We start from the raw sequence: 27,693 nt of genomic DNA, 5'->3' as shown, positions 1-27,693 counted from the left end.
AGGGGCACCAACATGGCGGCTCCACATTAACTTTCCCCCCCTTCGGCAGTCGCTGCCACCGCCGGCCGCCCCTCTCTTGGGTAGCCGTCATGCCGGGCATGATGGAGAAAGGAGCCGAGCTCCTGGTGGGCGCTAAGAACAGGGCGGCCCCCAACGGCACCAAGAACGGCGGTGGTGGCGGCAGCAGCCCCGGTTCCAACGGGAACTTTTTCGAGCCGGAAAGCGGCAGCGGCGGCGGCGGTGACAGCGGCGACGAGCACGGTGCGGGCTTTATCTTCCCCCACCCTTTTTCTCCGAGCGGGTAGACTTGGGCCTAGTTACGTCGCCCCTCTGTACTGGCTGGCTGTGGCGACTGCACTGAGTCTCTATAGGTCTCTCTGTGTTGGGGTATATGCGCGAGCATGCGCGCGCGCTCGTGCAAAAGAGTGTGAGAGGTGCGCGCGAGATAGGGTCTACACAGGGTGCGGATAACGTGAGTGTGGGGGTGTACGCGCGTGTGCGCGCGCGTTCTGTTTCCCTCGGGCGCGCGCACGCTGTGTGTGTGTCTGTCTGCTTGTCCGTCTGTCCATCATCCCTCTATCCCGTGGAGAGTGGGTGTGCATTTTCACAATGGGCACACGTGTAATGCAACCGCAGCTCAGGCGCGGTACTGCATGGCATTTTACGTGTGTGTACAACTGTACACGTTTAGTGGCATATAACCTTGCGAACGAGTACGTTGTGGGTGTCTGACTGAAAGGATTGCCCTGAAGAGTGGTGCACGCAGGTCTAGCTACGTGCAGCCCTTTCTGTCTTGTTTTTCTCTGCTAGGAATGCATTCGATACATACACCCACGCAACATTGTGCTGTATCAGCACAATAAAGTAAAGGGACTGTTTCTGTTTCTCTCTAAATTTCTTTTAACACAATTGTTGCCTCTCTGGAAATTAATCCCTACCTGGAATGTTAAAGGGAAGTAGGCATTTCTTTTTCCGGTGTATATGTGGTGGTGGGGGGGGGAGTAATCTTTTTCTTCTTTCTCTCTTCCTACTTGTTCTAAGGCTTTGAGGCTATCAAAGCAGCAAGGCTTGTGCTTATTGGTAATTGTCTATTGCATTGTCTGTGATGCTTCTAGATCACAATCTCCACATTTTAATTTGTAATGACTATACTTCAATCATTGAAGAGAAAGGCGTCCTTTCCCCTCCGCCCCTCTAAGAGATGCATTTATTTTTTCTTCCATTGCAGATGTAGGAATGAGGGTCGGAGCAGACTATCAAGCTCGCATCCCTGACTTTGATCCTGGTAAATATATATATATATATATATTTAAAATTGTAACTTGATGTCTCTATGCTGTTTTCAAAAATGGGAGCTTATTGCATGTGTTCATTATAATGAAAATGTAATTGAATGCATTTTGTTGAATATTATGTGAGGGTGAAAAGAGGAGAGTTGCTTTGGTGAAGGTTAAAGGTGTAGGATTTTCTTTGGCACCCCTCCCCCAAGGCTTTGTGCAGCTTGTTCTTGGTCACTGAAGGTTTGCAGAGCCAGCTTTTGCTCTTTGGAAGTTGAAATAAGCAGGCCTTATGTATGGAGAAGGTGGCTCTTCCCGTCTAAGTAAGAAAGAAAGGATTTTAAATTTTCAAAAACTTACCTGTCTACATCTACAGTAGTTTGAAAAAAGTATTTTATTCCAAGAATATTGAAAAACCATGCTTCCTTGATTTTCCAATATTTAAAAGTGAGGAGTAATGAAGTTTTCAATATAATAAGTAATACTTCTGTTCCCCATGTGATGATGGAATAGACAAACTTGCATTTCTTGATGCTGACTTATCTCTGTTTTAATTTGCATGTACTGTATTAGCAGGGCATCACTATTATCCAAATATAGTCTTATTTCTAGCCATAGCTACAAGGAAGCACTACTAACTCTTATTTTCCATAGACCTGGACAATCTGTGTCAGTTGATTACTGCTGCCATAATGGCGCCCTTCTCTTGAAACTATTACTTCACTCCATGGTGATTCTGAATCTTTTGTTTTAAAAAAGAAGCAAACTGTTTCTCTTTTTTAGAACTATTTCATTATTGCTATTAAAAACTTGTCAATTATAAATGTTTAATTTTGTAGCTAGAAAACTGGTCTCAACAATAAAAAGCTTCAAGTTTAATTTTGTTGTACGTGTCATATATACTCTTGGCTTTTGTTTCTATTCGTCATATTTTAAAATATTGTCAGTGGTTGACAGAATTTGTGGTTGGATTCTTGATTTAAAAAGTGCTTTGTACTTTTGCATATGTAATATAAATTAAGTAATACCCTAAACAATACTAGTAAAAGAAGAATTTGCAGTTGAAGTATTGTCCATTCTCAGTTTGTTGTGTTTCTTGTTTGTCCCCAGAAGTTTCTTTGATATGCCATTTAGACATTTAACAAAAGTCATTTGGCACTTCACAACTGTTATTGTTACTTTACGATGATATTCTATTTAGTATAGTTGTAGATAATTTGGGAGTGTCATATTTGTTTACAATTCATCCATTTGGTCTCAATCAGTGATACAACTATAAGACAAGCATAATCTATGTATGCAATTCATCAGATAGGTTGCTGAGGACTGAAGTGTGAAACAACTCATAATCACCTAAGTTTATTATGTATTCCATAAAACTTCTTGAGTCAATTGATTAATAATTTCACAGAACTGGATATTTATAAGAAAATAGCAGTAGATGGCAACAACTTATCTAATAGTTTTTTCTCTTTGACCAACTTAACTTCCAGGATTATCATTTGTCATTTTAAAATGCAAGAGAGAATAATATATCCTGAATTTATTGTCTATCCATGTAAAATGTATAAAAAGTGGTTTATAGTATCACATCCAAATTTCCTCTTAAGCTTTCAAATACCCATAGTTAGGGTTAACATAATAATAATAATAATAATAATAATAATGATGATGATGATGATGATGATGATGATGATGATGATGTTGGAAGGGACCTTGGAAGTCATCTAGTCCAACCCCCTCAGGCAGGAAACCCTATACCATTTCAGACAAATGGCTGTCCAGTCTCTTCTTAAAAACTTCCAGTGTTGGAGTATTCATAACTTCTGATCCACTGATTAATTGTTCTGACTGTCAGGAAATTTCTGCTTAGTGCTAGTTACTTCTCTCTTTGATTAGTTTCCATCCATTGCTTCTTGTCCTGCGTTCATGTGCTTTGGAGAATAGCTTGACTCTCTCTTTGTGGCAATGCCTGCTTTCATGTCATTCCTAATCTTTCTCTTCATTAAACTAGACATACCCAGCAATCGTTCCTTATATGTTTTAGCCTCCAATCCCCTAATCATCTTTGTTGCTCTTCTCTGTACTCTTTCTAGAGTCTCAACATCTTTTTTTGTTTGCAATATTTCAAGTGTGGCCTTACCAAGGCATTGTAAAGTGGTATTAACACTTTACGTGATCTTGATTCTATCCCTCTGTTAATGCAGCCTAGTACTGTGTTGGCTTTTTTGGCAGCTGCAGCACACTGCTGGCTCATATTTAAGTGATTGTCCACTAGGACTCCAAGATCCCTCTCACAGTTACTACTATTGAGCAAGGTATACTATACCTGTGCATTTGGTTTTTCTTGCCTAAATGTAGAGCCTTACTTTTTTCACCACTGAATTTCATTTTGTTCGATAGTGCCCAATGTTCAAGTCTGTCAAGATCCTTCTGTATCTTAAGTCTGTCTTCTGGAGTGTTGGCTATTCCTGCCAGCTTGGTGTCGTCTGCAAATTTGATGAGTTTCCCATCTATCACCTCATCCAAATCATTGATGAAGATGTTGAAGAGCACTGGGCCCAGAACAGAGCCCTGGAACTGGTGTTAAAGATGTATGGAACATGTTAAGAATGGATTGCTATTAGTATTTGGTGCCTACAATGTGCCAGGCTATAAGAATTGTCTTGATTTCTCATGTACTCTCTTTCCCTAAGTTTACTTTCTATTTTTTGCTCAATAGGTTAAACCCATGAATTTGGTTTTCATGTATTTTACCTAGTTGTTTTCTTTAATTGAATTCTCCCTACTATTTAAATTTTACCTTTACCCAATTTACTTTCCCTAGTGGAAAAGTATCGATTGAATAGCAATAGCAGTAAGACTTATATATTGCTTCATAGTCTTTATTGCACTCTTTAAGCAGTTTACAAACTCAACATATTGCCCCCAACAATCTGGGTCCTCATGTTACTGACCTTGGAAGGATGGAAGGCTGAATCAACCTTCAGCTGGTCAGCATCATACTCCTGGCAGTGAACAGTCAGCCAGCAATACACAGTCTAACCACTGAGCCACCAGAGCTCATATAATATTTTATAATAATTTTATTATATTACTCACATCTTTTCTGTTCAGTAGGGAATTTGAAATATCAAAGTCTAAACATTTTCATATGAGAAATCACCCTGTTTGAGATGGATGACATGTTACCTAAAGATATTTTCTTCATTTACACTTATCCATGAAATGAACATGCTAAGGCATTTTTTTCTTCTTCTTCTCATCTTGACCCATACCTGAGATAGTTAAAGTTGCCCTTAGCTGTTCCTTGACAAAATAATGCTTTCTCCTTTAAGCAAACAACAAGTTGTGGCAATTTTGCTGTGGAGTGTAATCTGATATGTTTCATCAAGTGAGTTCTTTTGGTAATACTATCAAAAGATACCTATCAGCATGGCATCTATTGGGTGGTATAGGGTATATTCTCTCTAGCTTTTGGTGTGATTTCAGAACTATTCGACATTGGGCAGTAAGAAAGTGACTCTATCACAGGGGTTCTCAACCTTGGCAACTTTAAGACTTGTGGACTTCAACTCCCAGAATTCCTCAGCCAGCTTTGCTGGCTGAGGAATTCTGGGAGTTGAAGTCCACAAGTCTTAAAGTTGCCAAGGTTGAGAACCCCTGCTCTATCAGATTGGGCTCTCCTTTGCATCCTTGGGTGGGGAGGGGAGAGATCAGCTTCAAGGCTTGGATGAGTATAACTGATCAGCAGTGAAAGCAGAAAAGTCTCAGAGAGGCAAGAAAAAGAGAGAAGTTCTCTGTGGTGCTTTATGGTGAAACTTCTCCTGTGCCTATCAGCTTTTGTTTAGACTACTCTTGAACATGAGAGTAGTACTGTTCTGGAAGAACACTGAAGCCATGTCAAAAAGGAGACCGTTGATAGTCAAGCTCCCTTTGAATGTATGTGCATCAGAATCAGAGCAAATTTCAAAAAAAGATTAAACCTACCAAGGGGAGGCTTTGGTAAATGCTTTCATGTTAGCTGGAGATATGAGGGAAGGGAAGGGAAAAGAACTTCTTTCGGTCTCCATTGTAAAGTGTCCAATGTATCACAAAGAGAACACTGTTTGCAGATGTTGTGTCTTCCAGGTTAGTTATTGTGTGGGGGGGGGAGGACCAAATTTTATATCAGGACAGGCACACAGTACTTCAACTTGATCAAAAGAAAGAACCGAAAATCTGGCCTGGGGACACAAGCAAAATACAAAAAGAAATTTACCAGCAATTAAGAACAAATCAAATTATCTGAGTGATAAAATATATACCAGTATTGTTATCATAGAATTAAACTGCCATTTAACAAAAAATGAGAAAATGAAGAATTTTCTTTGGTAACTTATAAAAAAAAGCCTTCACTATGAAGGCTTGCAGGGAAGCTAGGGCCAGGTGAAAGGTAGGGAAATCCTGAAAAAACCCAGAAAATGTGTGGAAAATTATTTTTTCTACTGCTGCTGGAGCTACTACTACTACACCACCGTTCTTTGTGTTTTTTTCTGAAATAGTTGAATAAATGGAAAGATCATTATAAATGTTTCCTAAAAGGTTCTTTTCAAATTAAGATAAAAAATTGGATTGTGCTTGGACATATATAATCTATCAAATATTAATACTTTATTAACATAGTTATTAATAACATAATTAACAAATTAACAAACCACAAAAGGAGAGTGAAGTTTATTCCACCAAATTAGATTGTGATGTTGGATTTATGTGATATGCTAAAAGTTTTTAAAAGGCTCAGAAGTCAAATTGCTGGTAGTATTTTAGGTTCAGAAAAACTGAAATGATCAGCTAATCACTTTATATAGCAAATATTATTCCCTCTTTTTTCTCATCTTGTTTTGCCTTTGAAATGAATGCTTTTTGTATCAGTGGTATAACAGGAAACAAAGTCCATAATATATAACATTTTTCTTTTAGTTTTTTAGTTCCTTGTTTTCAGATGAGTTATAGGTAATCCTCGACTTACAACCACAATTAAGCCCAAAATGTATGTTGCTGAGTGAAACATTTGTTAAGTGAGTTTTGCTCCATTTTGCGACCTTTCTTGCCCAAAGTTGTTAGATGAATTATTGCAGTTCTTAAGTTAGTAACATGGTTGCTAAGTGAATCTGGCTTCCCCATTGACTTTGCTTATCTGAAGGTTGCAAAAGGTGATGACATGACATGACCCCAGTCACCAGTTGCACCAGTTGCCAAGTATCCAAATTTTGATCATGTGACCATGAGGATGCCGCAATGGCTGTGTGTAAAATGGTCATAAGTCACTTTTTTTAGTGCCGTAACTTTGAATTGTCACTAAATGAACTGTTGTAACTTGAGGACTATCTGTATTTGGTGTGTTTTTTCAACAACGTGCAATAAAATATGCTGAATTTCTAGAACTTCTGGTTTAAGTTGTAACAAAAAAAATAAAAAATGTAAAAGTAAATTAAATCAGTAAATGTATAATTATTGCATGATTCAATTATATTTTTCAGTTTTCATGTTGTCTTTCTAGGTTAATCATATGCAGTATTTTATTTCCAACATTATCATTTATAATTTTTAGTATGAGGTAAAATGTTCTTGAATTTTTAATACTGATATTAATTTTTTTACAATAAAAATAAAAGTGTAATAATTCTGCAGGTTGCTTAGTTTTTGATAATGTTATAGAATAATTACCTTTTCCTTCTATTAAAACCAAATTTTATTTTTATTTGTTTACAAAATTTATTATCCTCTTTTTGTATGACTATAATTTAGCAATGCAGTATAGATGCCCAGAACCCGGCTGGGTGTTTTATCATGTCTTTTCTTTTAGTAATTATCTTCAAGGATATTATTTTAATTTCTCAGCAAGAATACAGTTAGTCCTTAGGCTACAACAGCAGTTGGGACCAGAATTTGTGTCACTAAGTGACATCATAAAGTACAATGTCACATGACCACACTGTTTAGCTATGGCAATTCCGGCAGTCCTGGTGGCCACCATTAAGCAAGAACTGCTCATGACTGCAACTTCCAACTTCCTGACAGCATTCCCATTGATTTTGCTTGTGGGAAGCCAGCTGGAAATGTAAGAAATTGGGATCATGGGATATTTCAACAGCTGGAACTATGAGGATCCATCATAGGTACCATTCATTCAGTGCCATCATAACTTTGAACAGTTGCTGAAAAAATGCTCATATTCCAAGGACTACCTATATCTACCTTTGTGTCCTGGTTTTCTTCATTGATCATGTGATCATTTTATTTACTGACTTGCCAACCATGGTAATTTTTAGATTCCTCCACACAGAAATCATTCCCTGTCACACTCAGATTCCTGTTGTATACCAACTATTTAGTCATTATTAAATGTATAAATAAATGTATATTACAATACATTTATTTCAATTTATATGGCTGCCATCTCAAATTCATAATTGAACAGCTAATATAAAATTTAATATACGGCTTTAATAAATATTTCCTTTATGTTTTCTGTAGTTATGGTGTTCTAGATTTTATCTCAGTTTGAAGATATTAGAGTTTGTGAATCTTTAGTTCCTTGTTTTGAAAACATTCCTAGGTTCTTTGCCACAAATTGGATTCAGAGCTAATCATAGTAAAATAGATCCATTCAAATCATCAATTCACGACAAATCTGATTTCAGATGATCTCCCCTAAATGTGATTATTTATATATCCTACAACACATATAAGAAAGAGAGATTTGTGCTCTAATGGGGAAAGACTAATCACTATTCCCACAATCCTTGATATCAGCATCTTGGGATGGAAACAGATTACTAATTACTAATGCTCATGTTTATTTAGCATCACAACTGCTTGTACTTTTATTGCTGACTGCATTCAATCCCTGTTAGATTAGGTGCATGCCCCTGAGGTTGACTATCTATTGCCCATGTTTTGTGGACTATGTATCCTATCTTAGGCATGTTAAGTTTGTTTTTGCTGTTTTCTCATCTTTCTCTTTTCTGCCTTGGGAGACTTTTTCAGCTTATGTTCTTATCACATTTCCACATCATGCTTATATAGATTTATGATTAAGCAGTGACTGCTGGTCTTTTCCTTGAGTGAGTATGGCAAGTAAGCTATCTGGTATTTTTGGCCTAGGTTAGCATGATGTAGGAGCACAGGGCTATGATTTCATTTGCTTTCATTAAACTGGAGAGTCAATTGTTTTTTTTTCCTCTACTTTCTATGGTTTCATTGTCAGGCTTCTAGTTTAATGATGCAACAGTCCAATGTTTATATACCATGCTTAAACTAGGCTGAATGAACTATTGTCAGCATTTTAATCATGCATATAGGAGAAACAAGCATAATGCATTATTATGAGCTTGGATAAATCTGAGCAAATCTGCCCTTTGTTTCCCCTATCAAGAGACTATTTGATCAGGAATTCAGTTGTAATTTCTTTTTTTTTTAAATAAATTTATTTAAACATTTTATAGGGCCAACAATTTTAAATACATAACTCTAGATAGCAAACAATCAATAAAAAATCTATATAAAACTGTATAATCAACATTAAGAATAATCCAAAGCAAAGAAGAACAACTGAGGTATTATAATTACACAAAAATAAACAAATACTTGAGCTTCAGCTCCCCTAACATCCTAGCCCTAGTGGGGGGAAAAAAGCCGTAATGCTCTAGATCTGGGATATGAAACTGGCAGCCCGCAGGCCACACCCACCTCAGCTCCGCAAAGGCAGAAAGTGTTGTGATATGTCACGATGCATCACGTGACGTGATTGAGTTTGACACCCGTGCTCTTGGTCCTCACAGCCTTTCAGAATATACAGAGGGTCAGGGTCTTCTGAATCTCAGAGATGTGCGATAAGGCATGCCTGCTTAGTCCCGCAAGATGACACTATTTAGTAGTGGGAACCTAAGTATGTCCATCTGTTAGATCATTTTCTTTGCCCATTCTCTGCTTTTGCCAATTACCTGGTGTGGGAACATTTATTTAGTGAATAATATGAGTGAACATATAAAAAAAAATTCCTTCCCCCATCAGTGTGGCCCTAAAGCTTTTTATTCCCAGTTAGACAATTTTCTTTTCACCTCATAATAGGATAAATTTGGAGCTAGTGGTAATCTTCAACTCTAACACTTCACAGCAATTCTATTAATGATGTAGAAAACTAATGGCAATCCTTCAGGAAGGGTTGAATAGTCTCTAAGTTGGACAATTTTGCTTTAAGCTAAGTTTTTTCAGAACATGTCTCATAGCATTCAGTGATATGAATTAGTAATCATTCCTGGTGACTTCACAAAGTCCTTATTGTTTTCTTGATATTAGTAAAGAGATGGCTTGCTGTTGCCTTTTTTGACTTTCCAATCTAGTCTAAAGCCCTAGGATTTTCTGGTGGCTTCCCGTCCATGTAGTAACCAGAGATGATGCTTCATAGCTTTTCAAGATAATCTAGATGGTACTACTTGCTACGACAGTGGTTTGAGAAGCAATATAACATAAAGAATGCATTATATTCCACAACCTCATAGGAAAATAAGTAAGATGTTCAGTTTGTATTTCAGATTTAATTTTTTCTGTTACCACTCTTGTTAATTATTTTGCAAAGATATATAATAACAGCTATCTTTTATGCGCATTAACTATGTCTTCCCTTACATGGTGTTAAGAACTTTACCTTAAGACAGACATGTCAAACTCGTGACGTGGCGCAGCGTATCGGAGCTTTTTTGCCGTTGCCGGCAATGGGGTGGGCGCGGCTCCAGTATGATGAAACTGACCCGCGGGCCGGCAGTTTGACACCCCTGCCTTAAGATAACTTTTTCATAATAGGGATAAGAACTAAATGTATTATTCTAGATCAGACATGTCAAACTCGCGACGTCACATGACGTCGCGCAACGTATCGGGACAGTTTTGCCATTGCCAACAATGGGGTGGGCAGCCCGCGTCCAGCCCGCGGGCCAGCATTTTGACACCCCTGTTCTAGATGCTTAACACATGAAATTATTTTAGATGTACCAGAGTTGGTGACTTTTGAAAGCAAAGTTCTCATTGAAATGAATTCTAGCCTATGCTACTTGAAAAAGTTTTCCATTTTTTCTGTGTTTCATTACTTACAAGGTGAAAAATACAAAATAGTTTTGTCTAATTGCATATTAACAATAAAACATTGATCAGGCTATGCTTTCTTTGACTTAATATGTTTTAATATTTGTATCTGGATTAGGTATTCCTTGAAGTACTGAAGATATTAACTTTCTTTCAGGAGCTACAAAATACACAGATAAAGACAATGGAGGGATGCTTGTGTGGTCTCCTTATCATAATATTTCTGATGCCAAATGTAAGTTTGATAAACTGCATTAAATAGAATCCTGGGAATTAATATGTATAAGGATTACATCACAGATTATAAATCGCAACATATAAAACATTTCATTGCACAAATTAATGTGAAACTGATGTGCAGGTGATATATATCTGATCAGTCAATAATCAGTTATTACCTGTCTGTGGATATTGTATTGATTTCTATTTGAAAATGCTACTTGGAATTTTATAATGTGCAGAGCATCTCTGATGCATGTACTGCTTTAAAATGTTAAAATGCTTTTTAAAAGGTACATCTTGAATGCTATTACAGTTTTGTGTTTTGACCTCAGTGCAATGAATAAGTTAAATTTTCAGGATATAATTGGCCTACCTAGTAAAAATTATCCAATCTAATAAAATATTGAAAATATATCCTTGCATTTCATATAAATACATTTTTTAAATTGACAAACGTGACATAAAATCAGGCATAATGACAAGCAATAAAATCTGCATTAGCGTACTGTGGGCTGAAACATCCTGCAACAGCTGACCAATTATATACCTGCTTGGTATTCTGATGCTTCTGAATCTGAAGTTTTAGATGAGGCATTCATTGATTGATTGATTGATTGATTTGATTGATTGATTGATTGATTGATTGATTGAAGTGTATGCTGCTGAATTATAATCAACTAATAATGGCTTAGAACAAAATTAAGTAAAATCACTATCAAAATAAACTGAAGTAAATAACACATCCTAATAGATAATTACCAAATAAATCTGATTCCAGGTGACAGTCAGTTCCCAGGGGTTCTCTGGAAGGATACAGCCTATATTAGCTTCCAGAATAAATAAATGTATTAATCCAACATGAATATATGTATACATATTGTTATGATCTAGATATTTAGAATTTTTATGCAGTTGTCTCTGCCATGGTAACTGAAGAATATTTTTTTGGTCAGAGGCTCATATATCTAGTATGGTGTCCTTGCATGCTACTATGAATAGCCAATTCTATATATTGCATGATTGGCTTATGGATTCATGAATCCCTGTTCAATAGTCCCTTGCTTCAAAAGAATTTATAGATTCATGAACCCATGTTGGTATATTTTCCAGCTACCAAAAAAGGAAAGATTTCTAATTGTATGACTGTAGGATTTAATTCTTTTAAGAGTTAGATTTTTAAGAGCAAAATATTAAAAAAAAATGGGGAAAATGACAGTTGAAACACATTTCAGTTTTGTCCTACAGTGAGGGAAAAAATTATTTGATCCCCTGCTGATTTTGTACGTTTGCCCACTGACAAAGAAATGATCAGTCTATCATTTTAATGGTACATTTATTTTAATAGTGAGAGACAGAATAACAACAAAAAAATTCCAGAAAAACGCATTTCAAAAAAGCTATAAATTGATTTGCATTTTAATGAGTGAAATAAGTATTTGACCCCTTCGCAAAACATGACTTAATATTTGGTGGCAAAACCTTTGTTGGCAATCACAGAGGTCAGATGTTTCTTGTAGTTGGCCACCAGGTTTGCACACATCTCAGGAGGGATTTTGTCCCACTCCTCTTTGCAGATTCTCTCCAAGTCATTAAGGTTTCGAGGCTGACGTTTGGCAGCTCGAACCTTCAGCTCCCTTCACAGATTTTTTGTGGGATTAAGGTCTGGAGATTGGCTGGGCCACTTCAGGACCTTAATGTGCTTCTTCTTGAGCCACTCCTTTGTTGCCTTGGCTATGTGATTTGGGTCATTGCCATGCTAGAATACCCATCCACGACCCATTTTCAATGCCCTTGATGAGGGAAAGAGGTTCTTACCCAAGATTTGACGGTACATGGCCCCGTCCATCCCCCTTAGCAGAAAAACACCCCCCAAACAATGTTTCCACCTCCATGTTTGACGGTGGGGATGATGTTCTTGGGGTCATAGGCAGCATTCCTCCTCCTCCAAACACAGTGAGTTGAGTTGATGCCAAAGAGCTTGATTTTGGTCTCATCTGACCATGTGCTTTCTTGAGCAGGGGGACCTTTCTGGTGCTGCAGAATTTCAGTCCTTCCCGGCATAGTGTGTTACCAATTGTTTTCTTGGTGACTATGGTCCCAGCTGCCTTGAGATCATTGACAAGATCCTCCCATGTAGTTCTGGGCTGATTCCTCACCATTCTCATGATCTTTCAAACTCCATGAGGTGAGATCTTGCACGGAGCTCCAGACCAAGGGAGATTGACAGTTATTTTGTGTTTCTTCCATTTGCGAATAATCGCACCAACTGTTGTCACCTTCGCACCAAACTGCTTGGCAATAGTCTTGTAGCCCATTCCGGCCTTCTGTAGGTCTACAGTCTTGTCCCTGACATCCTTGAACAGCTCTTTGGTTTTGGCCATGGTGGAGAGTTTGGAATCTGATGGATTGATTGATTGCTTCTGTGGACAGGTGTCTTTTATACAGGTAACAAACTGAGATTAGGAGCACTCCCTTTAAGAGAGTGCTCCTAATATCAGCCTGTTACCTGTATAAAAGACACCTGAGAGCCAGAAATCTTGCTGATTGATAGGAGATTAAATACTTATTTTACTCATTAAAATGCAAATCAATTTATAACTTTTTTGAAATGCGTTTTTCTGGATATTTTTTTTTTGTTATTCTGTCTCTCACTGTTAAAATAAAGCTACCATTAAAATTATAGACTAATAATTTCTTTGTCAGTGAGCAAATGTACAAAATCAGCAGGGGATCAAATAATTTTTCCCTCACTGTAGATTGTTGATATTTAATAAGTTTAAATATCTGCATCACAATTCAGAAAATTAATTGTTACAGTATTAGAGAAATGGCATCAAGTTAACAAATACATCACATTTTCATGTTGCATATTTCAGGGTTTAAATAAAGTCTTCACCTTCATATTCATTTGTAAATAAAGTCTGTGTCCTTCTAAATGAAATATTTTTGCTCCCTGTTTTCTATCAGACTTTCTAAGAATGTCACATTTATCTCTCCACATTAGTTTTATACTTTTAATTCTCTTCATCTGATTCTTCTCTTTCCCTACTACCTTATTTAACCATACAGAGATCTAAGCTGTTCTTCAATAAAGATCAACAGCCTTTAGGTGCAAAAAAGGAAACACTGCATTGGATCTCCTTGTATTGCACTCATATTTGAGTGTAATATTATTTCACTGAAGCAGAAAAAAGCTAGAAGGAAGAAAACTCAAAGTACTTATATAGCTAATGAAAAGGTGTTTGAAAGCTCTGGTGTAGTAGTGAGTTGGATTTTTGACTTTCCATAGAATTACTTCAAGATGAGCCTTTCTGTGCTTATTGTTGGATTTCTTACTGCCCTTGAATAACACTGCAGAATTGCAGTTTTGATGAACAGCTTTTCCCCTTCCTATAGAATCTTTTCAGTATATGCATTTTTTTAGAGATGCGTAGAATTGAAGCAGGATATAAAGATAAATAAAACTATAATTAACATAAGTAGCACATATATTATTTCAGTAATATTTAAATAAACCAGAAAGGAATAATATGTAATGGGGATCTATGATCCTAAAATGGGGGGGGGGGGGGTTGTAAATATATTAGAAAATAATTCTAGCATCCTTCTGTTACAGTGGATGAATATATTGCTATAGCAAAGGAAAAGCATGGATACAATGTGGAACAGGTAAGAGTTTTAAAAGATTAATTACCAGTAATACAAGACAAGTTAGCATTTTTCTTTGCAAGGCTTTGTTTGATAAGTAAAACTATATAATCATAAAATAGTGTCTATTGTTTTAGAAAACAGAGAGGAAAGAGAAAACAGAGAAGTAACGTTCCATCTTCTGCTTCTTCTAAAGGAAAATTTTAATCTGTTTCTGAAAGTAAAGGGGGAAAAGGGGCATTCAAGTATCCCCAGGGAAGAGTTCTATAATAAAAGGGTCATTGGTAAAAGTCTCACTTCTTATATCAACTAACCTAACTTCCAAAATGAGTGGAACGTAGTGTTAAACTTCAGATATGATTTGAATATGAAAAGGGAAGATCTTCAAATTACCTTAATGTCAGCTTGTTTAGAGAATGAATGAAGCCTGTGGCCAATTAAAATGTCAACTTCCATTAGATCTAGTCAGCATTGTCAAAGATGATGGAGCTGAATATTTTAATCCCAAATTACAGTTTTATTTATTTAAACAAGTGTAGTTATTTCAGTGTAAATATTATTTAAGTTCTATAGCACAACAGATACTCTTCAAAAAATCTACTTGAAACTTCTTTGTGAGAATAATTCAATAATTTAGAAAGGGCAAAATTCCCTTTTTTAAAGTAAACACTTTGAACTTGGTTATGTAGAATATAAGCAGAAGCAAGGGATTAAATGGTGGCAACGTTGTTTGCAACAATATACTGTACAATGTGAAGCTGTGCATTTCCTTTTTTTTTAACATCAGAATATATAGCTTGTATTGGAGAAAGTCAAAAACATAAGGGCAGCTAGGTGGGTAAAATGTGTCTTCTGACACACCCAGATGTAATCTTGCACATCATTAAGATAACATAAGAAAGTAAAAGGTCAATATGGCACACCATGAAACTTATACCTGCTTGGTTCTTTTTTAAAGGCACTTGGAATGTTGTTCTGGCATAAGCACAACATTGAGAAATCCCTTGCAGATCTCCCAAATTTTACGCCTTTTCCAGATGAGTGGACAGTTGAAGATAAAGTCCTTTTTGAACAAGCTTTCAGTTTCCATGGAAAAAGCTTTCACAGAATTCAACAAATGGTAAGGAAATAAACTGCTGATACCCCCACCCTTCAGAGTATTTCACAAGGGTCAAGAGAGTAAGTGGTATAGGATTGAAGACAGTGGCTAAGGCAAACTACAGTATGGCATGCTAAGAAGCACATTTTTTCTTTCCCAGATAAAAAATTAATCTGTTTTATTATGATCTAATGGGCATATACAGAAACTACTCCGAAAGGAAAAATTCAAATTCATTGAAATAATACAATAATGATGTTATAGAAAAACAGTTCCCTCACATTTTAAGATTCTCCAGATAGGAGTTCAGCATTATCCAGAATAAATGACATAAATTTATAGAATATGGAAATTAATAAAAAAGATCTACAAACATTAAAAGAAATTTAAAAAATTACAAAATGGATGAAAAGGTACAAAACCATATTTCCTGTTGATGAGTATAAGAGCATCAGAAGCAAAGAAAGGTGAAGTGAAATAGGAAATAAGCTCTCATTAGGAAAATTCACACACTCAAAATACTTGTCTTTGTTCTGGGGAAAGGAAGCAGGATCATTGCATAAAGCTGCAAAATCCAAGTGATGCAGGTGCACTTACACAGTCTCTTCTTAAAAGCAGGCATATGTGTGGGCATATAGAGACAGATACATATACACACACAGAGAAAGGGAGACAGAGATTATATTGATTTATAATATTTCCAATGATTGTTACTGGCTAAATTGTGCTTTTGGTGCAAATTAAAACTGACCATATATAGTACTTAACTAATTCGTGGAATACATTTTGGTGTGTTATTTATTCTTTTTCATTTTAAAAGGTAAAATCTACATTTATTCATTCCAAATTTCTTTTCTTCAGTTGTGAAAATGTATTTAACAGTAATATAAATCTGTCTTCCAAGTTCCATCCCTTAACAGAAGCTAGAACTTGAGACAACTTTAGCTTTAAAAAATAAAAATTAGAAGTAAAGGGAAAATACTTGTTAATAATTAGTAATAGATTTATAAGGCTAGTGCTATTTCATCTGAATTAATGATTAAGGTAAATTCCACTTTCTAAGATTAAGAAATAATAGACATAAATATCCTATTTTCCATCAAAAGAGGACTCTTGATGGCAGTGTTTCTCAACCTTGGCAACTTTTAAGGTATGTAGACTTCAATTCCCAGCCAGAATGGTGACTGGGAAAGTTTGGAATTTGAAGTCCACATATCTTAAAGTTGCTAAAGTTTAGAAAAACTACTCTGTGCGGGGTGTTGGGATTTCCATATAACAGTTATAAAACAGTAAAGAATGTGTTTAAACTAGAAAAAAAATCAATATTTTTCTTAACTTTTTATCTTTTTCCCTAAATATTCTAATTGACTTTTTATTGTTCCATTATTAAACAAGAACAATTCGCAGATATCATTCAATTGGAAGAGTTATTTAATTAATATTTCCTTTAAGGAAGAACTAGCTTCCATAATTCTATCCGACTTAAAAGTGTTCTCAGTTGCCTTCCTCAGTGGTGTATGGTCCAAGAAGTTTATTAGAATATCTCTCTGCAATTCAGCAAGCATTGCCTGTCTGGTTCTTTGATTTTGGAAAGAGAAACCTCCTCAAGTTAATGCACCTTGCTCACATTATCCCAGGGTCAAAAGGATATGGTAAAAAATGTATAGATTAATATTAGCTATCTGTCACATTTATTTCTCCTGAATGCTTTATTTCCCATATGAGTACAGATACAGAGATATTCTAGAAAAATGAAAGTCGCCATGTGAATATTTGCTCGGCTTGGCATACGTTGCCATAGATATAATTTCTATATAATCACTTGTCCAGTATTGTTAGTCCCTTTCAAAGCCTTAGACTTACATGTATCACTGAGCACATTACAGAACATTGTCTTTGGTCATTCCTTTTTTAAACATAAAATTAAACATCTACTGCCAAATTCCACATGTGGCCCAGATTTTATATTTCTATAATGTGTGAGTGAATTTAAATTTAATACATGTTCAGACTTGAACATTGGGCGCTATCTAACAAAATGAAGCTCAATGGTGAAAAAAGGTTCTACATTTAGGCAAGAAAAACCAAATGTACAGGTATAGTATAGGGGATACCTTCCTCAATAGTAGTAACTGTGAGAGGGATCTCGGAGTCGTAGTGGACAATCACTTAAATATGAGACAGCAGTGTGCTGCAGCTGCCAAAAATGCCAACACAGTGCTAGGTTGCATTAACAGAGGGATAGAATCAAGATCATGTGAAGTGTTAATACCATTTTACAGTGCCTTGGTAAGGCCACACTTGGAATACTGCATCCACTTTGGGTCACCACGATGTAAAAAAGATGTTGAGACTCTAGAAAGAGTACAGAGAAGAGCAGTAAAGATGATTAGGGGACTGGAGGCTAAAACATATAAGGATCGGTTGCTGGAATTGGGTATGTCTAGTTTAATGAAGAGAAGGACGAGGGGTGACCTGATAGCAGTGTTCCAATAATTCAGGAGTTGCCACAAAGAAGAGGGAGTCAAGCTATTCTCCAAAGCACCTGAAGGCAGGACAAGAAGCAACTGATGGAAACTAATCAAAGAGAGAAGCAAGCTAGAACTAAGGAGAAATTTCCTGACAGTTAGAACAATTAATCAGTGGAACAACCTACCCCCAGAAGTTGTGAATGAAGTTTTTAAAAGACTGGACAGCCATTTGTCTGAAAAGGTTATAGGGTTTCCTGCCTGAGCAGGGGATTGAACTAGATGACCTCCAAGTTCCCTTCCAATTATTATTATTATTATTATTATTATTATTGTTGTTGTTGTTGTTGTTGTTGTTGTTGTTGTTATTGTTATTGTTATTGTTTTGTTATTGTTGTTATTATTATTATTATATTATTATTATTATTATTATTAATAATAATAATAATATACATAAATGCATAAATAAATATAACAAGGGATTCATATAAATATAATGCTTTAATATTTGAAGTTGTATAAAGCCTGTGAGATAAAACAAAAAAGCACTTAAAATCTTGGAGACAAGCTATGTCAAAAGCTAAAGAACTTCAAGATAAAAAATGGTATAATACAGACAAACTCAGTTATATAATTTCATCAATCATTTTTTGTTTTAATAGATGCTTGTAATATTTTGTCTTATCATTATGAAACTATACTTAACAATTTATGGAATCTAACTCTTGCATACCTGCCCACCTTGTTTTTCTCAGTAAATGTGTATATAAGGAAACAAAATTGTAGCAAATGGGCTTTAAATGTGTACTTTATTTTTTATGTTTTATTCGCACTAAGGAATGTTCTTGTTTTACTATTAATCTTCAATAATATGTATTTTGTTTACAAAATTACACTTTATGATTTTTTTCATACATACAAAACTATGTGCCAATTTTTCCATACCATTTATAACTAGAGTCTGCATACTCTTACCATGTTTCAGCTTCCAGACAAGACTATTGCAAGCCTTGTAAAATATTACTATTCCTGGAAGAAAACACGTTCTAGAACAAGTTTAATGGACCGCCAAGCTAGAAAACTAGCTAATAGAAATAATCAAGGTGATAGGTAAGCAATGCAATATCTGTTTTAAACAAGTAACCTGTTTAGAGAGAGTAGTTGTTCTGTTTGTTTTTGTCTTCCTTTGACTGTTTCTAGTTTAAGAGAATAGGTTCTATGCCAGTTTTGCCCATTTCCGTGCTTTCTAGTTTGTTGAAAGTATTAGTTCCCAGGACCGCAAACATTGAAATTCTGAAAGTTCCCAACATTTCTGGAGGACACCCAGTTGGAGAAAACTGTTCTATTTCTCTGTACCTGTTTTTGTTAAGCAGATGGAAATCCCACTTCTTTACATCAGAGCATAGAATTTGTTAAAATCATAGCCACAGATATTTTTGTGTTGTTATAACCAATGAAAATAAAATGCCGTATGCAGCATGTTCAACCTTGTGGTCTCACATATATAGTTCTATTGTTAGAAATAGCTGAACAGACACTTCTTAAAGTAGCCTTCCCCTCAAATTTGAATAATATTTAGACATTTCTAAATACCTTGCAAGGTAGAGAGGAGTTCTTTAAGATTTATTTACAGAGCCTGTTTCTATAATTACATGGATTTGTTTCGATAATTGATAAAGGAATATCATTTAAAAAAAAACATAAAAGCAATTCTCATATTCTTTCCAATGCATACATACAAGACCACAGCAGTTTATTGTGACTGTAGTGAACAGTAGTCAACATTTCTGTTTCACACTAGACTTCATTTGTAATTGATTCAGATTTCTGAACAGATAACATATCCATAGTTTGGGGAATACTACTAGTACAGATACTGATTTTTCCCTTAACCTTTTTGCTAGTTTTGACAAGGCAGAAGTGAATGTTTTTTCCTACCCATCTTACTATCTCTGGTTGGAGCAGAGCACATGACATTGTATTATGAACCAAGTATTTCAATAATCTCTTAGCCACTCCAAAGCAGGTATTAGATGATTGCATGGTCTCTATTACGTTTTATACTATAGTCTTAGAGAAGGTATGCTTAATTGTAGATTTCTTGTAAAATGAGTAGGGGTTTTTAACAGTCTTGCACATTGGCCTGAGATGCTTGAAATAAAGAGGAAATGTTTAAATTTGTTTAATGGGTTTGGCTAGTCTAAAGAAAAGAAGAAATAGGGGAGACATGATAGCAGTATTCCAGTATTTGAGGGGCTGCCACAAAGAAGAGGGGGTCAAGTTATTCTCCAATGCACTAGAGTGCAGGACCAGAAACAATGGTTGGAAACCGATCAAAGAGAGAAGCAATCTGGAATTAAGGAGAATCTTCCTGACAGTGAGAACAATTAACCAGTGGAATAGCTTACCCCCAGAAATCGTGGGCGCTCCATCACTGGAGATTTTTAAAAAGAGGCTAGACAGTCACTTGTCTGAGATGGTATAGGTTCTCCTAATTGAATAGGGGGCTGGACTAGAAGACCTCCAAGGTCCCTTCTAGCTTCTATTCTATTCTATTCAGTATGGATATATTGCTTAAAATTCTTTTAAATCTGATATTCATATAATAAAGACATGAAGTTTTAATAATTTGTAGTTGTGTATTTAAAAATGACTCCCCTGGTAATATTTAAAACTAAAGTGAAATTTTATGATGTAGAATACAATAAACACAAAGTCTATTTGAGCCCTTAGGGCAGAAATTGAGTAGTGAAAATAAATATTGACTAATCATTTTCAATCCTCAGTGATGATGATGTTGAAGAACCTCACCCTATGGATGGAAATGATAGTGATTATGATCCCAAAAAGGAAAATAAAAAAGAGGTAATACAAACTGAAGTTAGTCACCTAACTTAGGTTCTATTTTTATTATTATATTTTGGTCTTCAGAGGCTGTAATCAGTGATAGGGATATTTAGTAGCGATCTTTGTCCTCTCCCTGCATTTATGAGCAGAATTTAAGTTTTATGAGGTTGCTGAGTCTGTCAAAGATTTAACGTAATTAATTTCTTTTCCTGAAAATACATTGGAATTTGTTTATTTAGAACATGGATATCTGTATCATATAAATATATATTGATGCTTGCACTGATAGGTAGAAAATGTAATTTGATTAATACTTATACTTCCTTGTAATGTGAATACAGTTATTCATACAGAAATCTCACAAATTAGTTATCCTTTTAGAGGGTCATGGCAACATAAAGTTTGAGAACTCCCAACTTATCCAATCACATGTTAGCCATGTGGCCTGTTTTTGCCAAGGAAAATCTATACAGTTGATTTTATTGTCTTGTCTGATCATATGTGATATGAGAACTATGTGTTAAGAAAGATTTTAGAAAGTTTGAATAATAATGTGATACAATTAATGTGATAATTTGTTTTTAAAGCAAGGTATCGTGCTTAATTTTTTTTAAAAAAATTCAAACATTACAGGGGAATCATGAGCAGCCTGTGCAGTCCAGCAAAATAGGATTAGGTAGAAGAGAATATCAAAGTTTGCAACATCGTCATCATTCTCAGCGCTCTAAATGCCGTCCTCCAAAAGGCATGTATTTAACTCAAGAAGACGTGGTAGCGGTTTCATGTAGCCCCAATGCCGCCAATACACTTCTTAGGCAGCTGGATATGGAGCTGATCTCACTGAAGCGACAGGTATTTTAACTACCAGGTTTACTTGGGGGGGTATGTTTTTATATTTTAGGTTCTAATAAACAAAGAAATCTGAAACATGCCTGTTAAAGTGAAATGGTAGATTAAAAATAAATTTAGTGTGTGAGTTTCTGGTTATTAAAATAGGTTCATGAGTTGAGACTTCTGCATAACTGTTGGTTCTCTCAAGTCTACATAGATAGCAATAGCACGTAGACTAACATATTGCTTCATAGTGCTTTACAGCAGAGGTCTTCAACCTTTTGGGCACCAGTGACCGGTGCCATGGAGAAAGGTTTTTCCGCAGACCAGAGGGGGTGTGGTTTTGAATACTGTTTGCATTCTGAGTATGGAGCTTTGCTTGTTTGTGCGGCCCACTTGCTGGCATGCTGCGGACTGGTGCCGGTCCACAGACCGGGGGTTGGGGACCCCTGCTTTACAGCACTCTCTAAGCGGTCTATATTGCCCCCAACAATCTGGCTCATTTTACCGACCTCGGAAGGTTGGAAGGCTGAGTTAGCCTTGAGCTCGTTAGGGTCAAACGCCTAACATTGGGCAGAGTTAACTTGCAATACTGCATTCTAACCACTGTGCCACCACGACTCTTATCTAAACTTATTGACTTCAATAAAAGTAAATTCATTGTTTCAGTTTTAAAGTGTGGTTTTATTAGTATCTTAATCCTGTATTGAACCTTTGTAGATAGTTTGGTCTAGGAGTTAAGGCACCACGCTAGAAACAAGAAGGTTTTGGGTTCTAGTCCCAGCTGAGCCCTTAAAGTCAACTGTGTGTCTTGGGCCAGTCTTTCTCTCTCTTCCCATTGTAGAGAAATAGGAGGAAGAAAGTATGTTGGACTTGAGTTATTTGTAAAAACAATATAGACAGGATATAAATAAATAAATGTATTTGGTAAAGGTTCCCAAACTTTCTTGATTCATGGCACCTTTAGTGTTTTAGTAATTTTTTCACAGCACTCCTAGTCTTGTAGTATACACAGTGTCCAACAGATGTCAAGTATCACTTTGTTATTCCACAGAATCCCTGTGAGTTTACTGTGGTATCCAAGAGTGTCATGCTGCAGTTTGGAACCATGTAGCGTTTTGATTTCTAGTAGACTCAGTCCCTTTCAACTGGATGGAAAAAATGGTCTAGAAAAATAATAAATAAAAGTGCACTCTTTCTAATGCTTTCCAATTTTCAGCAAGATAAATGTTTAAAAGGAGTTATGAATTTACATAAATACAAAATAGCATAGGGATGATAGAACATGGAAAAAGAAGAGAAAATAAGTGGTGATTCTATTCCATGATGCTTAATCACAAGGACTTAATGAAGCTCTCCAATGCTTGAAGCAAATAACCCTGATTCTTAACTTGGTATAAGCAGATAACAATATTAGTCTCAGATTTTACGTCAGGAATTCAAGATCTTGCTGGAAGCCACCATTTTATTTCTTGCTGTTTATTTCATAGTTTCTATATGCCACCTCAATTAATATAGATTCTAGGTGGTGCACCGAAAGAAAATACAATCCTACATCCACATTAAAACAAACAATACTAATATTTAGATAATCACGCTCATTTTACTAACCCAGTTTATTCTTTGTGCATGGAAACAGGCAAATTGTTTTGCTCCTTGAGACAAGCTTCATCTCTTCAAAATTTTATTTTATTTAATTTTATTTTTGTTTAGGGCCTTTGGTTTAATTTTCAATTAATCACTTAGCAGTTGATATTTACACTATTTTGTAGCAGCTAATTTTCATTCCTATTTTGTTCATTGGACAAGGTCCAGAATGCTAAACAAGTAAACAGTGCACTTAAGCAGAAAATTGAAGGTGGAATAGATGAATTCAAACCTCCTGAGGTGAGTCACTGTGAAATGTAGGTGAATTTTCAGTATTGTTATTTTGCTAGGAACTGAAGACTATTCCGAAAGTATTTTCATTTGTGACAATTTGCTTTGATGAAAAAAGTTGATACGAACCCTATATAGGTTTTAAAGCATTTTAAAAATGTATTTAAAACATTTTCATATATTTTATTGAGTGACAACCGTTCATTCAGTGCAAGTTCAAAAGCAAATTTAATACTCATAAAACGAAGATTTAAACAGAACTTAACTTTTAATTACTTTCTGAAAGGATTGTTCCAATTGTACTTTCACTCTAGATTGTAGTCATTAGTTGGCACACAAAAATCCAGCTGAGATTTTCAATGTACTTGCCAGTCTGTATGAGTGATTGTCTCATTTGCTTCAACTCGAGTGGATTAGGCCTATCAGATGTGTTGCTGTAAAAAAGAATGGAGGCCGCATTTTCTTACAGGAAGGGCTATAGCTCAGTAGCAAAGCAATGCATTGCAGGCAGAGGATTCCAACTACCAAATGTCCCTATCATTTTCATGTAAGGTTTCAAAAAATTCTTGTTTAAACTTTGGAGAATCAATGCTAGCTTTAGACCAGGGATTCCCAACCAGGGGTGCAAGACAATATTCCAGGGGGTGCGAAAACTTGGGTTTTCAAAAGTATAGTGTATATGCATAATTCGTTGCCGTTATTTTGAACTTTTGTAAGGGGTGTGAGAATATAGAAAAGGTATAGAAAAGTTTGGGAGACCCTGCTTTAGACAATGTTTTGGATGTCAGCTGTTACTACTTTAACTAGCATGCCCAGTAGCAAGGGCTTGTGGGAGTTGTGATTCAGAATATCTAGAAAGCATCAGTTTGCCTACCATAGACATAGACCAAGAATCTAATGTTTTAAAATATATTTTTGTATTCCTAATTCAGTTCATGGAGTTCTGGGGAAACATCCTGAGCTACTAAAATTGGCAAATGTAAATCTAGGTAATTGAATTGAAAGGTGGTGTTGTGGCTGAAATTTTCACTGTTGTTTTCAGATATTTAATAGTTTGCTGTGTGCTATCATTCTTTATTTCTTAATAGTCAAATCAAAAAATAAATGCCCGTTGGACAACAGAAGAACAACTTCTTGCAGTTCAAGGTACACTAGTGTTACTAATATTTTCTTTCAGGTTGTAATTCTTGATACTGTGAAAACAATTTTTTTTTTAAAAAATGTAGCCATATGTACTTGTGTCTGTTGGGGCAGGAAAGAGTAGCAAGTGAGAAAATACATATCATGATACAAATACCGTAACAGATATTTGCATTCAAATTTTGGAAGGCTAATAAGTAAACATGGAGTTTGCACTGTGAGATCATTTCGTCATTTTAAAGTCAGAAAACATGGATAATGTGACTAGTTTAAAACAGAAGTAAGGAATTTTTTGTACGCTGCCTTATTAATATAAATGCTTTAAAATATTTCAGGCATTACAGTTTATTTAAAAAATGTAAATAAAATGAAACAAGTTGAAAGATTAAATAGCGAGCATAGATTCAGAGGGGCTCAGCCATCACAATTTGTGAGTACCCCCATTTTTAAAAAGAGGTGGCCAAGTGCAAAAAGACGGGATGACATTCCCAGTGGAAAAGCTGGAAAAGTTCAGATGTAGGCATTGTTTTGAGAAAGAATCTTGCTAGAGAGGATTCTGTTAAAAATTTGTCACTGAAAGCTTTAATCATATTTTGAGAATACAGAATTCTCTTTATCTGGAATATTGAAGATACTGTCCCAATTCTGCATATACACATTGGTTAAATTATTTTTCTTGGACTGAAATTCTATATTCATTTACTTAGTAATACAATCCTTTGAACTGATAGAATAGTATTGGTCAGTGAACTTATTTCATGGACATTCTGAGTCTCTATTTCAGTATGTTACTTCATTCAATGGAGTAACATTTCAGTCTGGAATCATCTCCATATCAAGACTGCCAGTGGATTAGTGGAGTACCAGAGCTTTAGAAATGGACTTGTAATCATTTCTAAACTGGTAGGCATCGGTAACTTTTTAATCGAGGCCGTTTTAACTAATAAACAGTTGTTATGCTTATGATTTGCTTAACTAAAAAGCTTTGAGTCAAATAAATGATATTGTGAATGAACTGCGGTACTTTTAGAACTAGTGATATTCACAATATTACAATTTGATCAGTAAAGTATACCAACTGCTAACAATATTACCATGTTTTCCCGTGATCAATCCTTATAGAAGCACTTCTGCTTTTAAAATTGGGGTTTCCTGTCACCTGTAGAGGGCATACATATCATGCAGATTTCTGCTTATTAACTTGAATCTTATTTACTTATTTTGTCTTTTTTAGGTGTCCGCAAATATGGTAAAGATTTTCAAGCTATTGCTGATGTAATTGGCAATAAGACTGTTGGCCAAGTGAAGAACTTCTTTGTAAACTACAGGCGTCGTTTTAACCTAGAGGAGGTATTGCAGGAATGGGAAGCAGAGCAAGGAACCCTGGCTTCTAATGGTGATGCTTCTGCTTTAGGAGAGGACACAAAAAATGCTAATGTGTCATCAGGAAAAAGTACAGATGAAGAAGATGAGGTGTGTTTCTGTGTATCAAATAATAAATAAGCATAAGTTCAGAAATGGCATTACATTTCCCATCACAAAATGTAATATTTAACTTGAAGAGAAATGCACCAGTGTTGGAAGCTTATTGCCTCCTTATTTGTAGAGCTCTTTCCTCATTGTGATTGTGTTAGCCAAACACTTCCAATCTGGGCTACCTCTGGTTCTTCCCACACTACTAATATGGAAAACATAGCTGAATAATCCTGAATATTATTAGATTTTCTTTTTTTATATATTGAATATTTTATTTCCTTATATTGCTAAATAATTTATAAATGGTTGTTTTTTAAAAAGAGGTTTCTTAACTACAAATCTGGCTACACTAATAGTGCTTTCCTGTTTCTGGAGGTAGCGGATACCCAAACTGCATGATGAAGAATGGCTGCTTTTACATATTTTATCACTTTATTTACAGGCCCAGATCCCTCAGACACCTCAATGTGTAGGGTCTTCTCCACCAGCCCAGGCGTCTACTCCAACACCAGCAACCCCTGTAACAACTTTGAACCAGCCTCCTCCATTGCTTCGTCCAACCCTTCCAGCTGCTCCAGCTCTCCATCGTCAGCCTCCACCACTACAGCAACAAGCTCGATTTATTCAACCAAGGCCAACCCTAAACCAGCCCCCTCCACCACTCATCCGTCCAGCTAATTCCATGCCTCCTCGTCTAAACCCAAGACCAGCACTGTCCTCCACTGGTGGGCCACAGCCACCTTCACTTATTGGAATCCAGACAGAATCACAGTCACCGCTACATTAAACAAATAGGGCAGAACTATGATAATTAAAGTAGTATCAGTGTCTACTTTCCTCAGCTAATGAAGAGGTGAAGGGAGGGAAAGGAAGCTTTCCACAGTATTGAACTGTCACAAAGAAGAAGGTGGAAATGGATATATAATATGTGAATGATCTTCTGAGCGAGAGAAACTTCAGTGCAGTAGATTATTGCAAAGAAAACCATGTCTACAAAGTCAGCATTTTACAAAGCTAACTTCTTTTTAAAAAAGAAAAGAAAATTCACTGCACTGTGACTTCAACTTGTTTTTACTCTATTTATTTTATAAAATCCTTTATATTCAACTTCATGGAAATAAACCATCTGGATAGTGAAAGCGTTTCAATTTAAGATTCAAAGAGGGCTGTAAATGTGATAAACTGGGGAAATTATTTTTACATTTTCCTATGTTAGGAGCGCAAGTATTACTGACAAGCCTGCCATTCAGATTTTGACAGATACCACCACTTCATACATTTTTCTAGGCTTGTATTTTCTATATTTCTTCATAAAGTACTTTTCTTCAGTCTACTTGTTGGAAAAGTTTTGAAGAGTGCAAAGCTAAGGTACTAAAGAGGTTCAACTATATATGTGGTCCTCTAATACTGGAAACATGACTTACTAGTGCAGACTCTGTGATAGACAGCAAGCTACCATCCAACACTGGTAGCCAGGTGGCTAATAAAGTCACAGTTGTCTTCTTTTTAATAAACTTTGTAATACTACTTCTTACCTGAAATTTTATTCTATTAAGTTCTGAAATAATTTGGCGAGGAATGCTGAATTCCATACGTATAGGGCAGGGGTAGGCAACCTTGGCTCTTTTATGACTCGTGGACTTCAACTCCCAGAATTCCTGAGCCAGCCATGCTGAGGGGA

The 27,693-nt window shown here is 35.8% G+C and overlaps 1 protein-coding gene across 2 annotated transcripts; it reads left to right on the top strand.

The window, feature by feature from the left end:
* RCOR3 (REST corepressor 3) lies at positions 1–27,617 on the top strand. Of its 2 annotated transcripts, XM_015817213.1 has the most exons (12): positions 1–261; positions 1,229–1,285; positions 10,561–10,638; positions 14,242–14,294; positions 15,232–15,393; positions 18,826–18,950; positions 20,627–20,705; positions 21,321–21,539; positions 23,328–23,405; positions 24,485–24,542; positions 25,771–26,009; positions 26,455–27,617. In XM_015817213.1, exons 1-12 carry the CDS (start codon positions 90–92, stop codon positions 26,797–26,799), a joined length of 1,665 nt encoding a protein of 554 aa, XP_015672699.1. In that variant the 5' UTR covers positions 1–89; the 3' UTR covers positions 26,800–27,617. The 2 variants fall into 2 exon arrangements, with proteins under 2 accessions (XP_015672699.1, XP_015672700.1); XM_015817214.1 differs by lacking the exon at positions 25,771–26,009 and having other exon boundaries at positions 26,455–26,729.
* Positions 27,618–27,693: the final 76 nt, after the last annotated feature.

This window comes from Protobothrops mucrosquamatus, unplaced genomic scaffold (genome assembly GCF_001527695.2).
Source record: "Protobothrops mucrosquamatus isolate PMUCROS unplaced genomic scaffold, P.Mucros_1.0 scaffold563, whole genome shotgun sequence".
Lineage (NCBI taxonomy): Eukaryota > Metazoa > Chordata > Lepidosauria > Squamata > Viperidae > Protobothrops > Protobothrops mucrosquamatus.
This window is presented reverse-complemented; position numbering and strand designations above follow the sequence as displayed.